The sequence below is a fragment of the Nuphar pumila genome, chromosome 10 (assembly GCF_984573655.1).
Source record: "Nuphar pumila chromosome 10, dmNupPumi1.hap1.1, whole genome shotgun sequence".
Lineage (NCBI taxonomy): Eukaryota > Viridiplantae > Streptophyta > Magnoliopsida > Nymphaeales > Nymphaeaceae > Nuphar > Nuphar pumila.
This window is the reverse complement of record NC_143258.1, coordinates 90514252-90533252: the sequence shown is the minus strand read 5'-3', so window position 1 is coordinate 90533252 and position 19001 is coordinate 90514252. Positions and strand designations below refer to the sequence as shown.

Below are 19001 nucleotides of genomic sequence, written 5' to 3'. Positions count from 1 at the left end.
TTCTACTATCTGTGTTGAATTTTTTTTAGTGGATCCAATATGATTTTTATAGTTATTTTAGTAGAGAAAATGCATTTGATTACGAGTGAAGACTTGAAATGAGGCAGTTAGAGGTGACATGAAAGACTGGAAAGTGACTGAAGTTTTAGCTCTAGATAGACAGGAATGGAGAGACAAGACTCTCAAAGCCAACCCCATGTAATTGGGATAAGGCTTGATGATGATGATTATATATATATATATTATTGGGTTTTATCTTTTGTAACCTCAAGGGTATTCTCTATTAGATCCATTTATTTTATTTCTACTGTTTGTGTTGAATTTTTTAGTGGATCCAATGGTACAATATGATTTTTATAGTTATTTTAGTAGGGAAAATGCATTTGATTAACAGATTTTGATATGTTCACAGTATGGAAAACAAGTCTATTATCCACAAAAAAAATTCACGAGAAAAGAAAATTCAATTTTTAATCCAAACCATCAGATCCAAATCATGTTTCTTATTGAACAAACCATGGTAAAGACATCTACAGGATGTGGTTGACTAAATAATACCTGAAACTGACTTTTTATTAGGAAGTGTGATCCGCGCATACTCATGAACTCTGTTTCAATATAACTGTATATGATAAGGTATGGTAATTCTCTTTTCCATACAGAATGATGTTTACCTCTTTGCCTTGGGATACAATAAATATCTGTATTCTGTCACGCAGAGGTTGTTTTTATATAGAAACCATTGTTATGGGAATGAATATTTCTTCTCAACAAGGTGACAACTGTTTGTCATACTAATGGAACAAGGTTTATAACTCGAACATGGACTCTCTTTGCTTTAAATTGCTTCTTTGTTATAGTGCTTCATTTTCTTTAAATGTGGGAACACAAGGACCTTGAAGATCACAACGTATATAGCCTGTTTTCTTTACTGATACTATAGGAAGATTTATGTTGCTACGAAGATTTGTTGCTATGTCATGTAGCACGGTCATAATTATTACGGTACAGTTTATTCTGTTTGAAAAGAAATTATGATACTAATATCTTCACAGCTGGAAGAAAATTGTCATGTGTACCTTTCATTTCTTTGATGAACTATATCCATGCATCTTTAAAGTATAATCATCTGGAAATGGAGTTTACTGTCATTTTCTTCAAAGATTCTTATGAAGTGTTGTATGTACTAAATAATTGTGATCATCCACAGTCGGTGTTTCCCTGTGCATTCCGTACATTAGGCTGCTGTTCATTTCATAGATCAGTGCTAAACCTGGTCATGGTTGTTTCTCTTTACCGTTATTTAGAAATTCATGCATGAATGCATTCCATGGAGCTACAATGTTGCCTGATCTCTGTGTCATTTTCGTCTTGCGTGTATAACATTCTAGGAAGCAATGATAAAAGATACATTGGAGCGTACGGCTGAGCCAGGCCTGAACTTGAAAGGTTACCTTCAGAATGCTTACATACATCCAGTTTTTAAAAGTGAAGAGGAGGAAGATACATTCTCAGGAGCAGTGCATGAGCTGGAAGATGCACTCGTGCCCACCAAGCGCCAATCAAGAAGGAACACACCGTTGCCAAGCAGATACAGTTCTTCATCACCATCTCTTGTAGACGTCAGTGAACAAACATAAATTGTATATTGTTCTAATAAACCTGCATCAATGTGCATAGTTTATGTATCCTTACACTTGAGTTTGGAGAGAAGGGTTTAAAATTTCAAGTAGAATCAATCAAGGCGCTGGACAGTGCACGTGAAAATTTTTCAAGTACTATCAATCAAGGCGTTGTACCATATCAAACTAAAGGTGGTAATGGTTAATTATTCTTTTATGTTTTTTTATTGTTTTGCATACCTCATTTGTAAGGCTGAAAACTACTTAAACTGATGAGAACTACTTGTAGTCTTCTCTTTTAAATTCCTTAAGAGGGCGTTTGCATGCCAGGACGCTCGACATCCCCGATTCTTGCATTCCAAGTTTTGGGACAACCTGCCGATGCTCCTTGCACATGCGGGATGATAGCACGACCATGGTAACATGATTCGAATTTGATCGCTTTTGTTTGCTCAATGGAAAATTCCCAACGTGTAGTTAGTCGATGCTCTACAATGGTGCACAAAAGTACGGTTTTCGTGTAGTTAGTCGATGCTCTACAATGGTGCACAAAAGTACGGTTTTTGTAAAAACTAATCCAGCAAGCTTGGCTGGTAGCATTTCAGGTTATCATACGTAAAATATGGGTGTCAGAATTAAGCCATTTTTGAAGCGAACTTCAACCAGTAGAATGTCATTGAGCACAACACTAAATAAGGCTTGCAATTGGATTCCAGACATCCGTAAAAGTTTGGATCATCCCATTAAACAAAAAGTTGATGTGGTTGGAGATAGCAGCTTGGTTTCACCATTCGCGACCATGAAGGCAATTCACTGCAGGTTTAATAATAAAAGCAATAGCACCTAAAAGTGGAAAGTTAGGGTATAAAATATTGAGCTTCGTTTCGGATGCTCAAAGCCTCAAATTCAAAAACAGTGATTATCAACACTTTTAGAAGAGATACGGTGGGCATCATGAATAGGTGGAGCACGACCAAATTTGGTTGATCAGGGTCTCAAGAACATCATGTTTAATTGTGGTCGTGTTATTTTATTTTTTCCATATCATTTATACCACAATGTTGTTTGTAACAGATTTTTTTTTGATAAAAAAGAAGGAAAAGAAAACAAGTCACAAACTAAACCTCTTCCAACGCGCATCTCTCTCTCTCTCTGCATTCCACATACAAGGAAAATGACGGGCCTGTACACAAGGTTCAATCACATGACTTTCTCTACCACGTAAACCAAAACAACAATCACCATCCCCACCCGTCTCAAAAAAAAAAAAAGATCACCATCCAACTGGAAAACTGATCTGATATTCCAAGAGAAGGAAATTGTGAACCATCTCAAGAAAGGATGAAACAGTCGACAGTTTCAGAAATGAGGCAACCGAAAGGTGGATTTCAAATATGTACTTATATTTATAAATGGGTTTACATCCTGCATTTATTCAAAGCTGGGACGAACCCAAGCACATGTTACTGGAGAGAGAACAACAAATGTATGAAATCCACCAGCACATCAACTTCAACAGCCAATATGCAAATGAACAAATACATGACCTTGAAGTTAAAGAGAATTGTAACATAGAGAATTCAGTTTACTACCAGAACTATCTATCATGAAACAATCACCAATGGCAGCACCAAAACACCCACAATCTGTATGCATGCTCACACACACACACATACACACACAGAGCAAATCCAACTTGTACACAATAACTGCTTTCTGATAAAAATGAAAGCAGATTCAAGGGACTGAAAATTCTCCGAAGGTTCCGGTCTGCAAAATCACCTATAAATGGAGTGTCAAAACGCCATAAATTTTTTGTGCAACCATGTTTGTATGATTACATCTTCTCATACACATTGCATTACAGTTCAATTGCTAACTTTTCTGAATTACTCAAGTGGTACAACATTTTTTGAGCTGCAGAGTTCTCAGAGTCCTTCACCCTCCCCTTCATATCACCCTTAATGACCACCTTATTATTTGATGTTGAGACCTCAACAGAACTGATAAATCTCTTGCCGTGTGCTGGTCCATCCTCTCTAACAAGTCTGCAGTTCAAAAATTAGTAAAACAAGCTTGGCAAAATTTATATCGGCAGGGGCATATGTCAATATATAAAATGCAATCACAACATGCTTCCAATTTTCATAAGTAATGACCCGTATCTGCTGTAATTTCGCAACAAGGATTTCACTTGTTTGGTCCAAGCACAACCACAAGTGTTTGTGTATGGATAACTCAGAAGAACAAGGTTCAGTAGTTCATGATTTCAAATTTTCATGAGTTTTGAGCCTGTCGTTTCCCTGTTTCCTATACCTAAATTAACTACGTAAATTTGCCCCTGTAGCCCCCCCCAAAAAAAAAAAAAAACTGAAATGAGAGAGAGAGAGACCGTGTGTGTGTGTGTGTGTGCAGCAGATTGTTTTGGTTTCTCGATTACATAAATCAGGAAATAAGTTTCAGATGACATAAATGCTGTATAGGGAGCTCTCCCATTCCACAAAGTGCCTTAAGAGGTCTGTTTCTCTTAATAAAAATTAAATTTGGCTCTTGGGGAAACTAGGAACATTATGATAAAGTTAAATCAAGTGATGTTTATCATTATCCTCCTCATCATCAGGCCTTGTCCCATCTACCAAGTTAGTTTTGTGCAATCCTAATTACCCATCCCTTCATATCTAAAAGTCAACTTTGAGTCAAAGTTTCAGTCTTTCAAGTCTATTACTTTACCACTGTTTCCTAAGTAAATTTTACCACCCTGCATAGCTTGAAATAAATCGAGGAGACAATCTGTTTCCAAGCATAGATGGAATAAGAAGTGATAAAAAAATGACAATATAAGCAATTGCTAGGCTTCTTAAAATTTCATATATGGCAATATACAACTGAGATAATGTGGTGTTGAGATGGATATGCACAATGATAAAGAATAGGACTAAATGAATACATGAAGGCCTGTTTATTAGTATTGCTAATAAAAGAAAAATTAAATATTGTCACCTTAGATGTAAAGCCAAGCGTTAGGTTTTAAAGCATGTACAAGCAATCTTAAGATCAGCAGCAAACAAGAAAGTTCAAGCGCACAAGCTTGTATTGTTTCAACTCTGAAGGATAACTAAAGTCAAAACATACTACATGTGTATTCCAATAGGGTTTGTTTGACATAAATAAAGGATAAATGGTGCAAACCCCTAACCATAGAAGCAATATTTACAGTAACAGCTGCATAGCATCTCTTTCTTCTTTTGTTTCTAAGATCTGACTTACAAAACTCAATTGACGGAGACAAAACAAAAAATATTATCCGAGACCAATACATATTCAATCAGACACCTTGACTGCCAATTTTTTAATTCTATAAAATTTTGCAATTTTACAACAATATTGACATTACATTATACAGATGATCATGAATAAGATTTAGCACTAAAAATTATATAAAATGCAATAAAAATGTGCTACAGAAAAATGTCTGTGTTATTCAACAAAGTCACCATGTCACCAATTTGTATGGATGTGGATCTGCTACAAGGTTCAACAAGTTTGCCTCTACCTTTAGTTATTGAAAAAAGTAAACTCCAAAACTAAGCTCCAGGAAAGTATGAGGACATGAACGAAAGAGCAACCTAATATTCCAAGTCAAAATGATAAACTATGTCAAGTTCTTGCAAAGATCTTGTAGTTACAGGGATTTCTTAGTTTAGATACTCAATAAATGATAATCCTAATACATTGAACTTGGAGCGCAAAATTACTGGGATAAAAAAACAATACAATCCTGGAATTTATAAATCTCAAATTCTTAGTACATGACAAAAAATTGTCTTCTAAAATGTCACTTCAATGAAACAAGAAATACAATTTCAACAGGGTTTCACGCTTTCAAGATAAGATATCTTTCTCTTTGAGTAAGGTGCCCTGACTCAATTGCTCCTATTGTTTACATACGCATGCTGTTGCAAAAATTGCTCTAGTAAGTTATTTAGAGTTCAAATGGAACCACTTAGTGGATAAAGACTGGTTTAATCGCTCATGAATATGGGTCGACCAGACATAGGTGGAATTTAGTGCTGATAAGGCTGAGTGGTGGTGTTTGATGACTAAGATTAAGATGAGGCTAGTTGGTGAGTTAGTTATTCCACCAAATTCTAAATGATCACATCATACATGTGAAAAAATGATAAGAGTTTCCGATTCTGAAAAATGAAAAAAAGATATATTACTCAAAATGTGTGTGCAGGAAGGATGTGGCATGGTAGAGTATATGATATCTTTTTGGATGTGGGTTGCAGCTCATGGGTTGTGATCAAAGAGACCAAGTAAAAATGATTTCCAACAAACCTCAAATACCATGTTCAAAAATAAAAAATAAAAAAACAAAAAAACATTTTTGTTGAACCATAAGACACAACACTCAGTTCCCTAGTTACCAAACAACTTTTACAATCCACACATTAGTAGCCACCTCCAGGCTTCATATCCCTTACTTCCACTCAGTCATGACAAGTAATGACATACATTTTGAATCATAAAAATCAGCCAGAAACTCCATAATAATCAACATTAACATTATGAAAAGTAACATAAACAAATAATAGCAAAAATCATCTTAGTATCTCATGTCAATTTAGGATACCAAATTATTCCTCTAAAAGAATGAAAAAAATAAAAGCATACCTGTATATAGGGAAAGTCCAACGCATTTTACCACAAAACACATTTAACTTCTGTTTCGCACCGTCTTCATCCACCCCATTGCTCATCGGACAATCCACAACCACTTCGACCGCCGGCTCGACTCCTAGACTCTCCCTAATCCTCTCCAGGGCCTTCCTCGCCGCGGCATTCTTAGCGATGTCCTTGTTCTCGCTGTAACCTGTTCCGCACTTCGCACCATCGATGATAACATTAACCACATTCATGCCCGTCTTATCCAATTTCGCTTGGGATTTCAATTCCTTCCCCATTTTCTGGCACAACTCCAGCAATTCCGTCCACGGATGATTCTGTAGCGTTTCCGGAGTCACGATCGGCGCCAACATATCTCGAACGATCTGAAAAGAACCATAAAAGCCCAGAAAATTCTTCTGAAAAATAAGCAATGATGAAGCGCGAGTTACAGAAAAAAAAACGATTGATTCAAAGAGATTAAGTACCAGCCACAATTCATCGAGATTGTAGCCGCAATCGATGTAAACCGCGGCCGAAACCGACTCGACCATATCGGCGAGGACTTTGGGGGGCTTCACGGTGGCGATCGCGTCCTCCTGCTGGATCGCCTTCATGAACTCGACCACCTGAACCAGATATCACCACCAAATGAGAAACCCCAAATCCCGGCGGCGAAACCAGAGAAACAAAGAGCGGGAAAAGCGGACCTTGTCGTCGAGGGAGGGGGAGTTGCGGCGGAGGAAGGGGTAGAGACCGAGCTTGACGGCGGCGCGGGCGAGCTTCTCGGTGCTCACGTTGGCGGCGCGGAGGAGAGAGAGGCTGCCCTGGTCGAGATTTGGATAGCTGGTGTAGAGGTGGGTTGAGAGGAGGTGGCCGAGGACGGAGTCGCCCATGAACTCGAGTCTCTCGTAGGAGGAGGCGTCGGGGAAGGACGAGTGGGTGAGCGCGCTCTCCAGCAGGGTCCGGTCGGTGAACTTGTAGCCTATGGCGGTCTCCACAGCGGCCATCGCCTCGTCCCGCGTGCACGCCTCCGCCCTCAGCAGCTGCACCTCCGCCTCTCCGTCAAGCTCCATCCTCCTCTGCCGGTGGCTCTGCGCCTTCTTTCCAGAGTACGTCGACCACGGCGCCGACCCCTTCATCTCCTCTTCTCCTTCCATCGCCGACTGTGTTTGGTTCGCAGGGCTGTCGGTGAGAATCTTGATCATGGAAAAAGGCGAAGGAAAGAGGAAGAAGGAAGGAAGGAAGCAGGGAACGAGGGGAAGACGGGCAGAAGAAAGAGTGTGTCTATGACTGCAGAAGCAGGACAGGTTGGACTCCGAGTCCTCCTGTTCCTGCTGCTTCTTCTAGTTCTTTCTTCTGCGTGGTGGGGCCCGAATGGGGGACGTATGATTAGGGATGGCAGGGACCCGGGGAAAACGGGGCCTCGCTCCAACTCGCTCCGTTTGGACCGGAGATGAAAGGCAAGAATCGGAGATGGAACCGGGGATAAAGGTTAAAATCCATTCTTACTGTTTTTTTTAACGCTTTCCCGCTTTTTATTTAACTGAAGTTGATTTTAAAGAAGGAATCTACGTAGCACAAATGCACAGTAAAGAAAACAAACACAAAAAACATAAAATTTAATTAAATATTCATACTATTTAAAAAATAAATATAAAACCTAACAAACACCATTCACACACACATATATATATAATTATAAAAACCTTAAAATTCTAAGTTTAAAACTAAAATCAAACTTGTGGATTCAAGCCTAATGTTTATTAAAAAGAAAAATGAAAAAACAAAGAAGTACCTAAATGCTAATTAAAAAAAATAAAAAAACCCTAAAACGCTGTTTAAAAAAAAGTCAAAAACTTAAATCCTAAACAAACATGATTCACATGTATATGTTAATTAATAAAAATCTTAAAATTCTAAGTTTCTAACTAAAACTGAGCATGTAAAATCATGTTTATTGTTGATTAAAAAAAATACAAAAATACTTAATTAAATATTCATCTTATATAAAAAACCAAAATTAAACACCTAAATTTTAATTAGAAAAATATTAAAAAGCCTAAAACCTAATTAAATAGTCATGCCATTTAAAAAAACTAAATATAAAACCTAAAACCTAAATCCTAGCTCCTAAATTCTAACAAACATCATTTATTTATATAATAATTAAAAGAAACAAAATCCAAAAAATTCTAAGTTTATAACTAAAACCAAGCATGTGGAATCAAGTTTAATATTGATTGAAATGAAAAAACACATAAATACCTAAATGCTAATTGGGAAAAAATAACAAAAACCTAATGAAATATGCATGGTTCATGCTATTTAAAAAATAAAACTAAATAAAAAATCTAAATCCTAAACAAACACTATTCATACATATATGCTAATTAAAAAAACTTTAAAACCTAATTAAATATTCATTCTATTAAAAAAATAAATAAAAGCCATAAAACCTATCAAACACTATTCATAATATGATATATAGTCTAACTGAAACAAAAAATTAACAAAACCCCCAAAATTCTAAATAAAAATCAAGCATGTGGAATCATGTGTAGAAATAACTAATAAATAAAAACTTAAATACTAATTGAAAAAAAATACAAAAAGCCTTAAAACCTAATTATTAATATGCAACTATTTAATAAAAAGTAAATAAAAAATTTAAGTCATAAATCCTAACAAACATCATTATTAATTTTATATGCTAATTGAAAAAAAAAAAATCATAAAAACACTAAAATCCCTAACCATAAAAAAACACAAGAAGTTTGGACGTCCACCGTATTAGACATATACCATCGGATGGCAGACGGTCTAACGCAGACATGCACACAGGCAGCATGCCAGACCGAGGCCTGAGTAGAAATTTAGAGAGAGAGAGAGGAGTTGGGTAGTGGCACCTCCAAATGGCAAATGACCGAAGCCATCCTCTGGTATAGTGGCATTCCGAGAGAGAGGCGAAGTTGGGGTCGGGACAATGCAGAGAGAGAGAGAGAGAGAGAGAGAGGCACCCATTGTGCCATGGCCTTTGGTCGGGACTGCCTGATCTAAGGAACTAATGTGCTCTGAGTTAGGATGGGCACTGCCCACCTTGACCAGATACCCCTTGTGGGAGTCTCATGGAATGAGGTGTCTTGATGCAAAAAGAATGTTTGGCAGAAAAAAAATTGTCCACCTCTCCAACATTTTTGACCGAAAAAATTAAACTTTTAGAAAAACTTTTCTTCAAAAAATATTTTCTGGTTTTGAACGGTTGAAAAAGTTGTCATTTTTTCTTTCTTTCTTGCATTTTTTCTACCATTTTCTCACTTCCAAACATGCTTATAATAAAGAAAAAAACAACAGGAAAAACTATCCAACCTTTGGCGTTATTACTTTTCCTAGGATATTTTCTTGTAGAAGAGATCACAAAAACCTTAAAGAAAAAGGAAGAGAACTCAAAATTGAAAAAAACATGAGTCCTTTTTGGTATCTTGTATTGTCCCTTGAAAATTGAAAAGTCTTGAGAAATGGCAATACAGTGGAGATAAGAAGGGACTTGATAACACCAAATCCCACTCATTTTCAGATTTAAACACCTGTCATAAGTAGGTACTAGTTACCAAATCCAAAAACCAATGCCCTTAATTATTTGTTTTTCCAGCAACTCTTTTTTTTCTTTTCTCATAAACATTTTTCTGACATGAATTTGTTAAGATAAACGCATCAAATGATCCAGATCCAAAATTATTAGAAGGATCTAGAAAAGCGTCAAATGAAGAAAAAGATAACAACAAGAGAGGCCAGCGTATAACTTCCTCAAATCATTCCTTGATTTGTATTGAAAGCTTCCTAATTCGATGGGGAGAGCTCTTATTTGGTCCAAATATGATTCAATCACTCCACAAGATTGTGGAACTATGCTAATCTTTGCCTATCTATACGCCAATCTATGGTCTATTGAAAATCAAAAGAAATTGAATGAAATTAAAAGAAATAAGTATCACAGCATAACTATATTATAGACAAGAAAAACATTAAATTCTATTATATATATAAAATGGATTCATTACCTAATTAAGATCCAAATCAAATTAAAAAATCCAAATAATAAGATTGAACCCAAATGGAATAATCTATAAAACCCTCCATCTGGTGCATGTGCTTCATCCAATTTCTGTTCCTTGAGAACCACCGAACTAATGAATCTTCCAGTAGATGTAGATTTGGTAACCATAATAGATGCCTTGAAGTGTTTCCATGAGGGTCTGGTACTGGCAAGATCCGATATACATTTTGGAGTGTTTGCATCAAAATCTAGTTAGCTTTTTGGTCTTTAGCAGATTTGTTTGAAACTGCATCCTGCATGACTCTCGGGTTGGTTTAGGCATATATGGCCGGGGCAGACTGTTCTGAACACTGGACCTGGTTAGCTTATGATCAACACTAATTGAGCTCAAACTATATACTACTGTTGGCAGAAGGGAGCTACAAATCCCATTGTTCAGTAAATTGGTTGGTTTGATGTTTGGGGTGCGAAGATCCCAAACAGAATCCAACCATTTAGCTATGTTTGATTTGGAAGATTGCTTTACATAAACCTGATAAACTGCAATAGGTTGTTTGGGCAACAAAACAAGATGCAAGCAGACACCTACCAATGTCAGTCTGAACCCCTAAACTGTAATCGGTAGGGATGCACAAACTTAGGCTAGACCCATTTAAGTTCGTCTCAAACTCGTTTGAAAAACTAAATAAGATGATCTTGAACAAGGGAAAAGGCTCGGTACACGTAAATGAGCCAAGCTTGAACAAGCAGTTCAGCTCGGATACGCCCGATTAAGCTTGGCTTACATAGTTATATAAAGAAATTAAATTTTACATATGTATGTATCTTTTTTATAATATGGTCGGAAAGAGAGGTCTTACCTTAACGTATAAGTCATTGGCATGGGTTCAATTCCCACCATCTTCCTTCTTTTCAAAAATCTTTTGACACAAATCTCAAAAAACTCTTAAAACCATTTTAAAATAAAGGTGTTCAGCTCAAGCCGACCCAGGCAATATATGGTTGTTCAAGCTCGGGTTGATGTTGGAGCAACAAAACAAGAAGCAAACAGCCAACAGGTTTAACCTTCGATCACCTAGCCCTGATGAATCCAGATCCAGATATTTGGATTGATTTTGGATTTATTAATTTGGATCTGGTATTTGAATTTGGATCTTGAATAGGTACAAATCCCACTTTGCATTAGATATGGATATGTATCCATTTAAGATAGAATTGGATCCAATCCAGATTCGAGATCAAATAGAAATTTTGGATTAGGGTTTTAAAATTTTAATTAAATATTATCTTATAATTATGGCAGGTAGGATCCCATGGGTGGCTCGCCCCCCCCTCCCCAATGGGCCCTCCTACCAAAATGAGAATTATTAAAAATCTTTCCTAATCTACCTACTTAATATATTACTTAAAATTAAAAACCATCTTAATATTTTTTCTAAAATTAAATATAAGACATTAAGAGAAACAAAACCAAATGAAATAAGGTCACCCCCACCCAAGTGGGCCCCTCCTATGTAAACGAGAGATCTCATTTATGAGACTACCTTTTTGGGAATCAAAGAAAGGAAGGAAGGGTAGATCGACCTCCCTCCTTTATATATATATATATATATATATATATATATATATATATATATATATATATATATATATATATATATAAAGAAACAAGAATTTTAAATACCTACCTTGTGTGCGTGTGTGTTGCGGGGGGGGGGGGGAGAGCACCAAAAGAGAAAGGTGCTGTGCAGACTCTCTTCTTTCCCATTTTGAGTGAGACCCTACATAGTAGAGAACCTCTCTCTCTCTCTCTCTCTCATTTTCCTCCACACAGCTAGGGTGAGGGAACTCTATTGAAGGAGTTCGTGTTGGTCGGAGGGGTGTGCACAATCTAGGGCAGACCACCGTAGCGGGGTATATCGATCATCCGTGCATGAGTTTCCCGATATTCCGATATACTTATGAGGTAGGGGTCATCAATCTTTGTATGTGATTTATGGGCCATCATACAAGACTATGCTTGGATGCATGCCATTATGGATCCAATTTAAACAACAAGATCCATAGCGTAATACATGTAGTCGGTTCATGCTATTAAGTGAATATATATATATATATATATATATATATATATATATATATATATATATATATATATATATATATATATATATATATATATATATATTGTTTTTATCATGAATTAGAATTACAAGCATAAGTATTGTATTCATACATTAGATCCTACATGATTTTTTTTTTTTTTTTTTGTGTGTGTGTGTGTGTGTGTGTGTGAGCATAGTTGTAGAATAATGTTCCTCTTTTTGTTAGATTTCTGAAAAGAAACCCTGTATGCCATGGGCTTGGTGTTTTAAAATTATTTTCTGTTATGCAAAAGAAAAAAAATTATATATACACGATCGGCCATAGGAGCTGTGTTATTCTTTTATATTATTCCAATTTTGGTTGAGAATGAAATGGGTCGGGGTTTGCCCGACATACTGCGTTGCTGTAGGGATGCATCAGACCGAGTTTGTTTGATTTTATTCACTGGCTGTCAGTCCAGACCTGAATGGCCGGACTGTCCCAGTAGGGGCTGGGTCCATTTGACCCTGATCCAAACGCTGCAGGGTGCAGATGGGTGCACTGCCTGCTGGGGTCAGTTTGGCCCCAGTCTGCTGCCCTTCTTCAGGTGTCGCAACACTGCTCTATTCGGGTACTAGTGGGCGTGGTCTGCCCGATCCCAGACAGCTCTATGGGGTGTGCTGCAACACATGACACCCATAGGGGTGCAGCAGGTGGTGCAGAGCGATGCAGCAAGCTGGAGTCAGCCCAACCCCCAGCCTCGTTTCTCATCTATGCAGGCAACCAGCAGGGCGTGCCACCCTGGTAGTGTGTTGCATGCCACAGGCTGTACCAGACTACAGGTTTGTCGCTGCAAGATTTGCCCTTAAAACAAAAAAAATAATGTAACTGGATAGTGCACGCTACCGGGTGTCGAAATCTTGTGGGTTCAATTGATGGGTGCATTGTAGGACTGGTAGTGGTCCGTCTTAACCTAGTCTCTCTCTCTCTCTTTCTATATATATATATATATTTGAAATAGATGTTCTTTATATGTATGAGAATATTGCATGATTGGATACTCAAGCAAGGGTTATAGACTCATCCAGGTTGGTTGTTCTATTTGAAAACCCAGTAAAATGTTGTAAGATTTGTTACATAGTGACAAAAGTTAAAAACAATAAAATATTATTTTTTTTAAAACTCACAAGAATTTGAAATTTTTTCATAAATCTTGCAATTTTTTGGCAAAAATCTAAGCAATAAAAAAATAAATTTATTTTATGAAAAATATTAATAAAAATAAAAACACAGCTGTTTCACGATAAATAGTCATTTAAAACATAAGTATTGTGTTTAAATCAAGTATTTGTGTTTTTTTTCATAAATCTCACAATATTGTAATAATCTCACAAGAAATTACAGTTTTAACTTTTAGCCAATTTCTCACGATATTGTTGAGAGATTTTCATAAATCTCACAATATTTGTCACTATGATTCGTTATTCTATTGTTCTGACCATCATGTTATGCGAATGAGAGTGCATGAGCATAGTTATGCAAAAATGCAAATTTTATTACGTGCATATAAAAAGAATGTTATGTTGTTATTGAGGTTGGCAAAAGATTGAAATATTAATGGTGCTATTTGTGTCACTTGTGATTTTGTATGTATTTCACATGTAAATGTCATGACCATGTCCAGTGTATGAGCCACTTGATGATAAATGCATGCACTTGATAATTTTTGCACAATAAGGAAAATTATAAGATCATGATTATGTGAAAGCTCAAAAGTGTGCATGAGGTTCCACAGAACCTTTATGATGCCACACAAGCACTAATAAAATCATATATATGTGATATGTTATAAATATGTTATGATGCAATGGTGTGATACAATGAGATACGATACATGCAACCAAGCTTATAAAATTGAATGTTGTATGCATATATAACTTAAACTAATGCTCAGCTAGTTTAAAGGTACCAGAGTTTTCTTTTTGATGCTCGACTAGTTTAATGGCACAAAGAGCTCACTAGATGGGTTATATGAACATACCAAAATAAATGATTTGACTACCATGGAGTGGTACTTGCTCTTGGCATAGGGTAGGCATGTTGAGTACCTTGGAGTGGTACTTGGGCTCCTAGATCCCTATATGCCCAATAAGGTAGGTACAAATGAGATTTCACATAAAAAATTATAAAATAACCTAAAAACATTGATACCTATCTAGCCTCATGCTACCTTAAAGAGGGTAGACAACACAAACTCCATAGGCTGTTATTTTTGTACTACAAGCAATAATGACTCATTTGGTTTCATGTCTATAGAGTTAGAAGACCCGAACTACCAAATTTTGTCGTAGGTGGTATCTCTTGTGTCTTTTGCAGAAGTTAGGTGCATTTTGTTTAGTTCATCCTTTAGGGGTTTTATTTTTTATCATTATATCGTCTATTTAGGAATCTAATTCAGATAGCAGTATATTAAAACACATAAGCATAATAAACCCACAAATGGTCTCATCTGTTTTGACGTAAGCAAACTACGTATACCCATAGGAATGTAATCAAGTAGAGCATAAATCTTACCTGTACAACTTTACTTTAGTGGAATTGTTATTGATGCATGCTTTAATCATGTTGATGCACTACTGTTAGTTATGATATGCTTTGAGATATATCCTATGTGAGATTTTTCAAATGTGTGTGAATGCTCAATAGAAGCTTTGGTGGTATTTTATAAGCTTATTTACACTTGCCATGAATGATTATGATTTTATTTTCAAATGTTGTTGTATGTTGACACACTATTTGGGTGTTTTGAAAAATGTTTCCTATTGAGACTTTGTGAACTTTCTCATATTTACTACAAATTTTACAGGTCAAAAATGAACGAGCAGGAACAGTTGTGGGATCCTGCGATTGATGGCATGAGATTCATATTGTTTTAGAATCTGAGACATTGCTTAGATATTATTTGAACAATCTTTAGTTTTATTTGATAAACTCAACATAAATAATTTAATTCTTGATTTATGTGTGAATCATATTTAATTCAAATGATTGGATACTTGTGTGAGATGTGAACACTTGTAACTCACTAAGGATTTTGACCCACTTTGATTTAAACTTTTTGTTGTGCTTGTTTTACTAGGACATTGCTTAGATATTATTTGAACAATCTTCAATTTTGATTTGATAAACTCATGTAAATAATTTAATTCTTGATTTATGTGTGAATCATATTTAATTCAAATGATTGGATACTTGTGTCGAATGCGAACACGTGTAACTTGCCTAGGATTTTAACCCACTTTGATTTAAATTTTTTGTTGTGCTTGTTTAAAAAAAAATTAGTGTATTTTGAGGTAAAATTTTGGGGTGTTACAAGCTATACGAGTATAAATACATAACACAATGAAAAATAAGAAAAACAAATAAACACATAAAAACACCAATTTATGTGGTTTTGACAAAACCGCTTATGTTTACGGGAAAAGCATGACATAAATTTTATTAAGTATGACAAGTATAAAAGATTATAAAGCTCTTAAGAACAAGAAAAAATACACTAAAACAGTGTCAATATTGGTTACCTCATCCTGATTAAATGATGCCCTTTTGAGTGATGGTAGCACCTTTGCGACAAATTGCTTGAAAGTTTAAAATGAAAATTTCTCATGAGATTTTCAAACCGTGACAAATATCATGATATTTATATTTTTAGCATATATTTATCGTAAAAATCCCCAAGAATTTTATTTTTAAATGTGTTTTATTTATATTTTCTTATAAAAAATAATTTTTAAATTTATTTTTTATTGTCAAGATTTTATCAAAAAATGTGAGATTTATGAAAAATTTCAAAATCTCTAAAGTTTTTTATGATATTTTGCCATTTTTAACTTTTGGGCAGCACCTCCTCCCCTTTCCTTGATTCAAGCATCGAATAATCTCACCATGTGTAAAAGCACTTCACAAAAAACCTTGTTTTTGCCTCAACTTATCTCTTTTGTCTTTTTCTTCACATTTTCTTTTTATTTTTTCTCCCGCAAAATGAGTTCACCTTGGGTTCCAATTACCACCCACCAAAGTGGGTACCGAAAATACCTCACATGGGCTGTTTCCAAAACTAAGAGAAACCCCAATACGTTGGGTTGGGATTCTTTAAGCCAACAAAAAAAGGACTCCAAGTGAGTCCCATGTGACAAGTCAAAGCCACACACCCAACAATAGTATCTGTCTTGCTGGCAAAGAGGGTTAAAGTCTTTGCCAATGTTTGTCAGTATCGGTGCTATATCGGGCCAATACATATCATATTGCTAGAAAATCGATACGATATTGACCTAAATCAGCTATTTTTTAATAAATGTAAAAATAGCTTAAAATTAAATTTTAATATTATTTTAATGGTTTTAACACGTGTCACATTCTGATTGACACATAATATCTTTTAATTGTTTTTTTGGCCCATTCAAAATGCATGATACACTTGAGTATCGGTATGGGCCAATACACCTGAATCGTTGGCCAACATTACAATTCTGATACTGGCAACATTGGTCTTTGTTGATTTTCAGTATTAAAGTTGGTGATAGGGGGCATATCCTCTTTTGACATGTCACCTTGTATTGGGACCCATACCAACGGGGGCTCCGCTTGTCTGGTAGGAGCAGCTAGTGCACGTCACCTTGTATTGGGACGATTCAAGACCCAATGGTATAGTTGTTTAACTGGTAGGGTTCTGCCTAACCCCAGCTGGCCTTTTAAAAAAAAAAACGATGTTCGAACCCATAATGGCCCCTCTACAAATCAATATGCTCATCAAGGGCGGAACCACAAATGAATAATGAATGCTTGAGTTTGGTTAGAATATTAGGAGTTTTGTTTTAATTTTTTTTAATTAGCATAAATTTATGATTTTTTATGGTTTAGAGTATTTATTTGGATTTTTTCAAATGACAAGAATATTTAGTTAAGGTTTTTTGTGCTCTTTTTCTTTTTAATTAGCATTAAGGATGATTTCATTAATGAATGTTTGATTTTGGTCATCAAACCCTTAATTTTTTACTTTTGCTAGGATTTAAGTTTTTTATTTTGGTTTTTCAAATTCTATGAATATTAAATTAGACTTTCTAGGTATTTTTGAGTTTTTGTTTTTAATCAACATTAAACATGGTTCTGATTGTGTACTTAATTTTAATTAGAATTTTAAGGTTTTTATTTTCGATTAACATATCTATGAATGATGCTTGTTAGGATTTGTGATTTTGATTTGGTTCTTTTAAAATGGCATAAATGTTTAGTTATGATTTTAAGGGTTTTCTATGTTTTTTTTTTCAATTATTATTAGGCAAGAATCCGTGAATAATGAATGCTTGATTTTGGTTAGAATATTAGCAAATTTTTTTATCAATATGAATTTTGCTAGGATTTAGGTTTTTTATTTACATTGTTTAAATGACATGAATGTCTAATTAGGGTCTTAAGGGTTGTTTATTTTTTTTTTCAATTAACATTTCAATTAACAATTATCATCATTTTGTGCTTGAGTTTTAGTAGAATTTTAGGCTCTTTTTTTTATGTAATTTGTTTTAGTCTTTCATATAACTATACTTTTATGGATCTAGCTTTACCATCCAATTATTTTTGCAATGTAGACATTTGATTTTATGAAGGTAAGCTTTAAAATAACAACTTTTGTAATATATTTGTAGTACAGTTTATTAGTAATTAATTTTTCTTTTTTACTATAGGTGTATGCCCACCCTAGTTTAGATTTTCAGCGCTGCCCCTGCTTGCCTTCCTCAGTGCTGGTCGGAGGTGTGTGGATGGTTTGTTAACTTCCAACATGACCTTCTCCATAATTATAAGTACAAATATCGACCATGTTGAACACATTTGCATGCTCAAAATTGTAAAATAAGTATTGAAAATGCATAGTCCATGCTCTATTTTTCATATTGTAGCGGATATATATATCCAACCAAAGGAAGGTCCAAAATTTACAACCAACAATGATCGAACTGCTCCGCTTCTCCAATGCTTGAGCATCTCATCGATTGGACCTTATGTATTTGTTCTTTATAATGTATTTAATTAGAAATATGTTTTACATGGACTTCATGACATATAAACATGTTTTTCGCAACATGAAAAATCAACAACTCACAATGCATTTAAAACTTTACCATTCAAAGTATTGTAAGTTGTTGATTTTTAGTGCTTTAAAAAACACATCTAAATATCAAAAATTCATAATCCAAAACATGTTTATCACTAAATGAAAGATAAAAATCCAATATGTAAAGTTTGATCAATGAAAAACTCGATTAGATAAGGAACCCTATCAATTATCATCAGTTATAGATTTTGGACCATCCTTTGGTTAGATGGTCCCTCTTATATATATATATATATATATAAGGTAGTAGTTGCATACTACTTTTTGGCCTACGTACCGCCAGTCTACCCAGTTTTTCATGTTTTCCTTAAATTTGACCGTGCATGTGTTCTATATGCTTGATTTTATAGTAACCAACTCTTGGATTGTTTAATTCCATTAAACATGTAGGTCTTTTAAG

At 35.1% G+C, this 19001-nt stretch overlaps 2 protein-coding genes across 4 annotated transcripts in view; one reads left to right on the top strand and one right to left on the bottom strand.

The window, feature by feature from the left end:
- The window catches only part of LOC149827316 (hyperosmolality-gated Ca2+ permeable channel 1.5-like), a 75547-nt gene extending 73698 nt beyond the window's left edge, over positions 1-1849 (top strand). For both annotated transcript variants that reach the window (XM_090019277.1, XM_090019278.1), the window contains exon 12: positions 1392-1849. In XM_090019277.1, the coding sequence (XP_089875403.1) occupies positions 1392-1640 (249 nt within the window). In that variant the 3' untranslated portion in view covers positions 1641-1849. The remainder of the gene's footprint in view (positions 1-1391) is intronic.
- Positions 1850-3318: 1469 nt separating this feature from the next.
- Positions 3319-7605, bottom strand: LOC149827315 (ribonuclease 3-like protein 2). 2 transcript variants are annotated; one of them, XM_090019280.1, is made up of 4 exons: positions 7001-7605; positions 6779-6919; positions 6300-6676; positions 3319-3670 (listed from the first exon to the last, which is right to left on the bottom strand). In XM_090019280.1, exons 1-4 carry the CDS (start codon positions 7496-7498, stop codon positions 3484-3486), a joined length of 1203 nt encoding a protein of 400 aa, XP_089875406.1. In that variant the 5' UTR covers positions 7499-7605; the 3' UTR covers positions 3319-3483. The 2 variants fall into 2 exon arrangements, with proteins under 2 accessions (XP_089875406.1, XP_089875405.1); XM_090019279.1 differs by having other exon boundaries at positions 6300-6706; positions 7001-7602.
- Positions 7606-19001: the final 11396 nt, after the last annotated feature.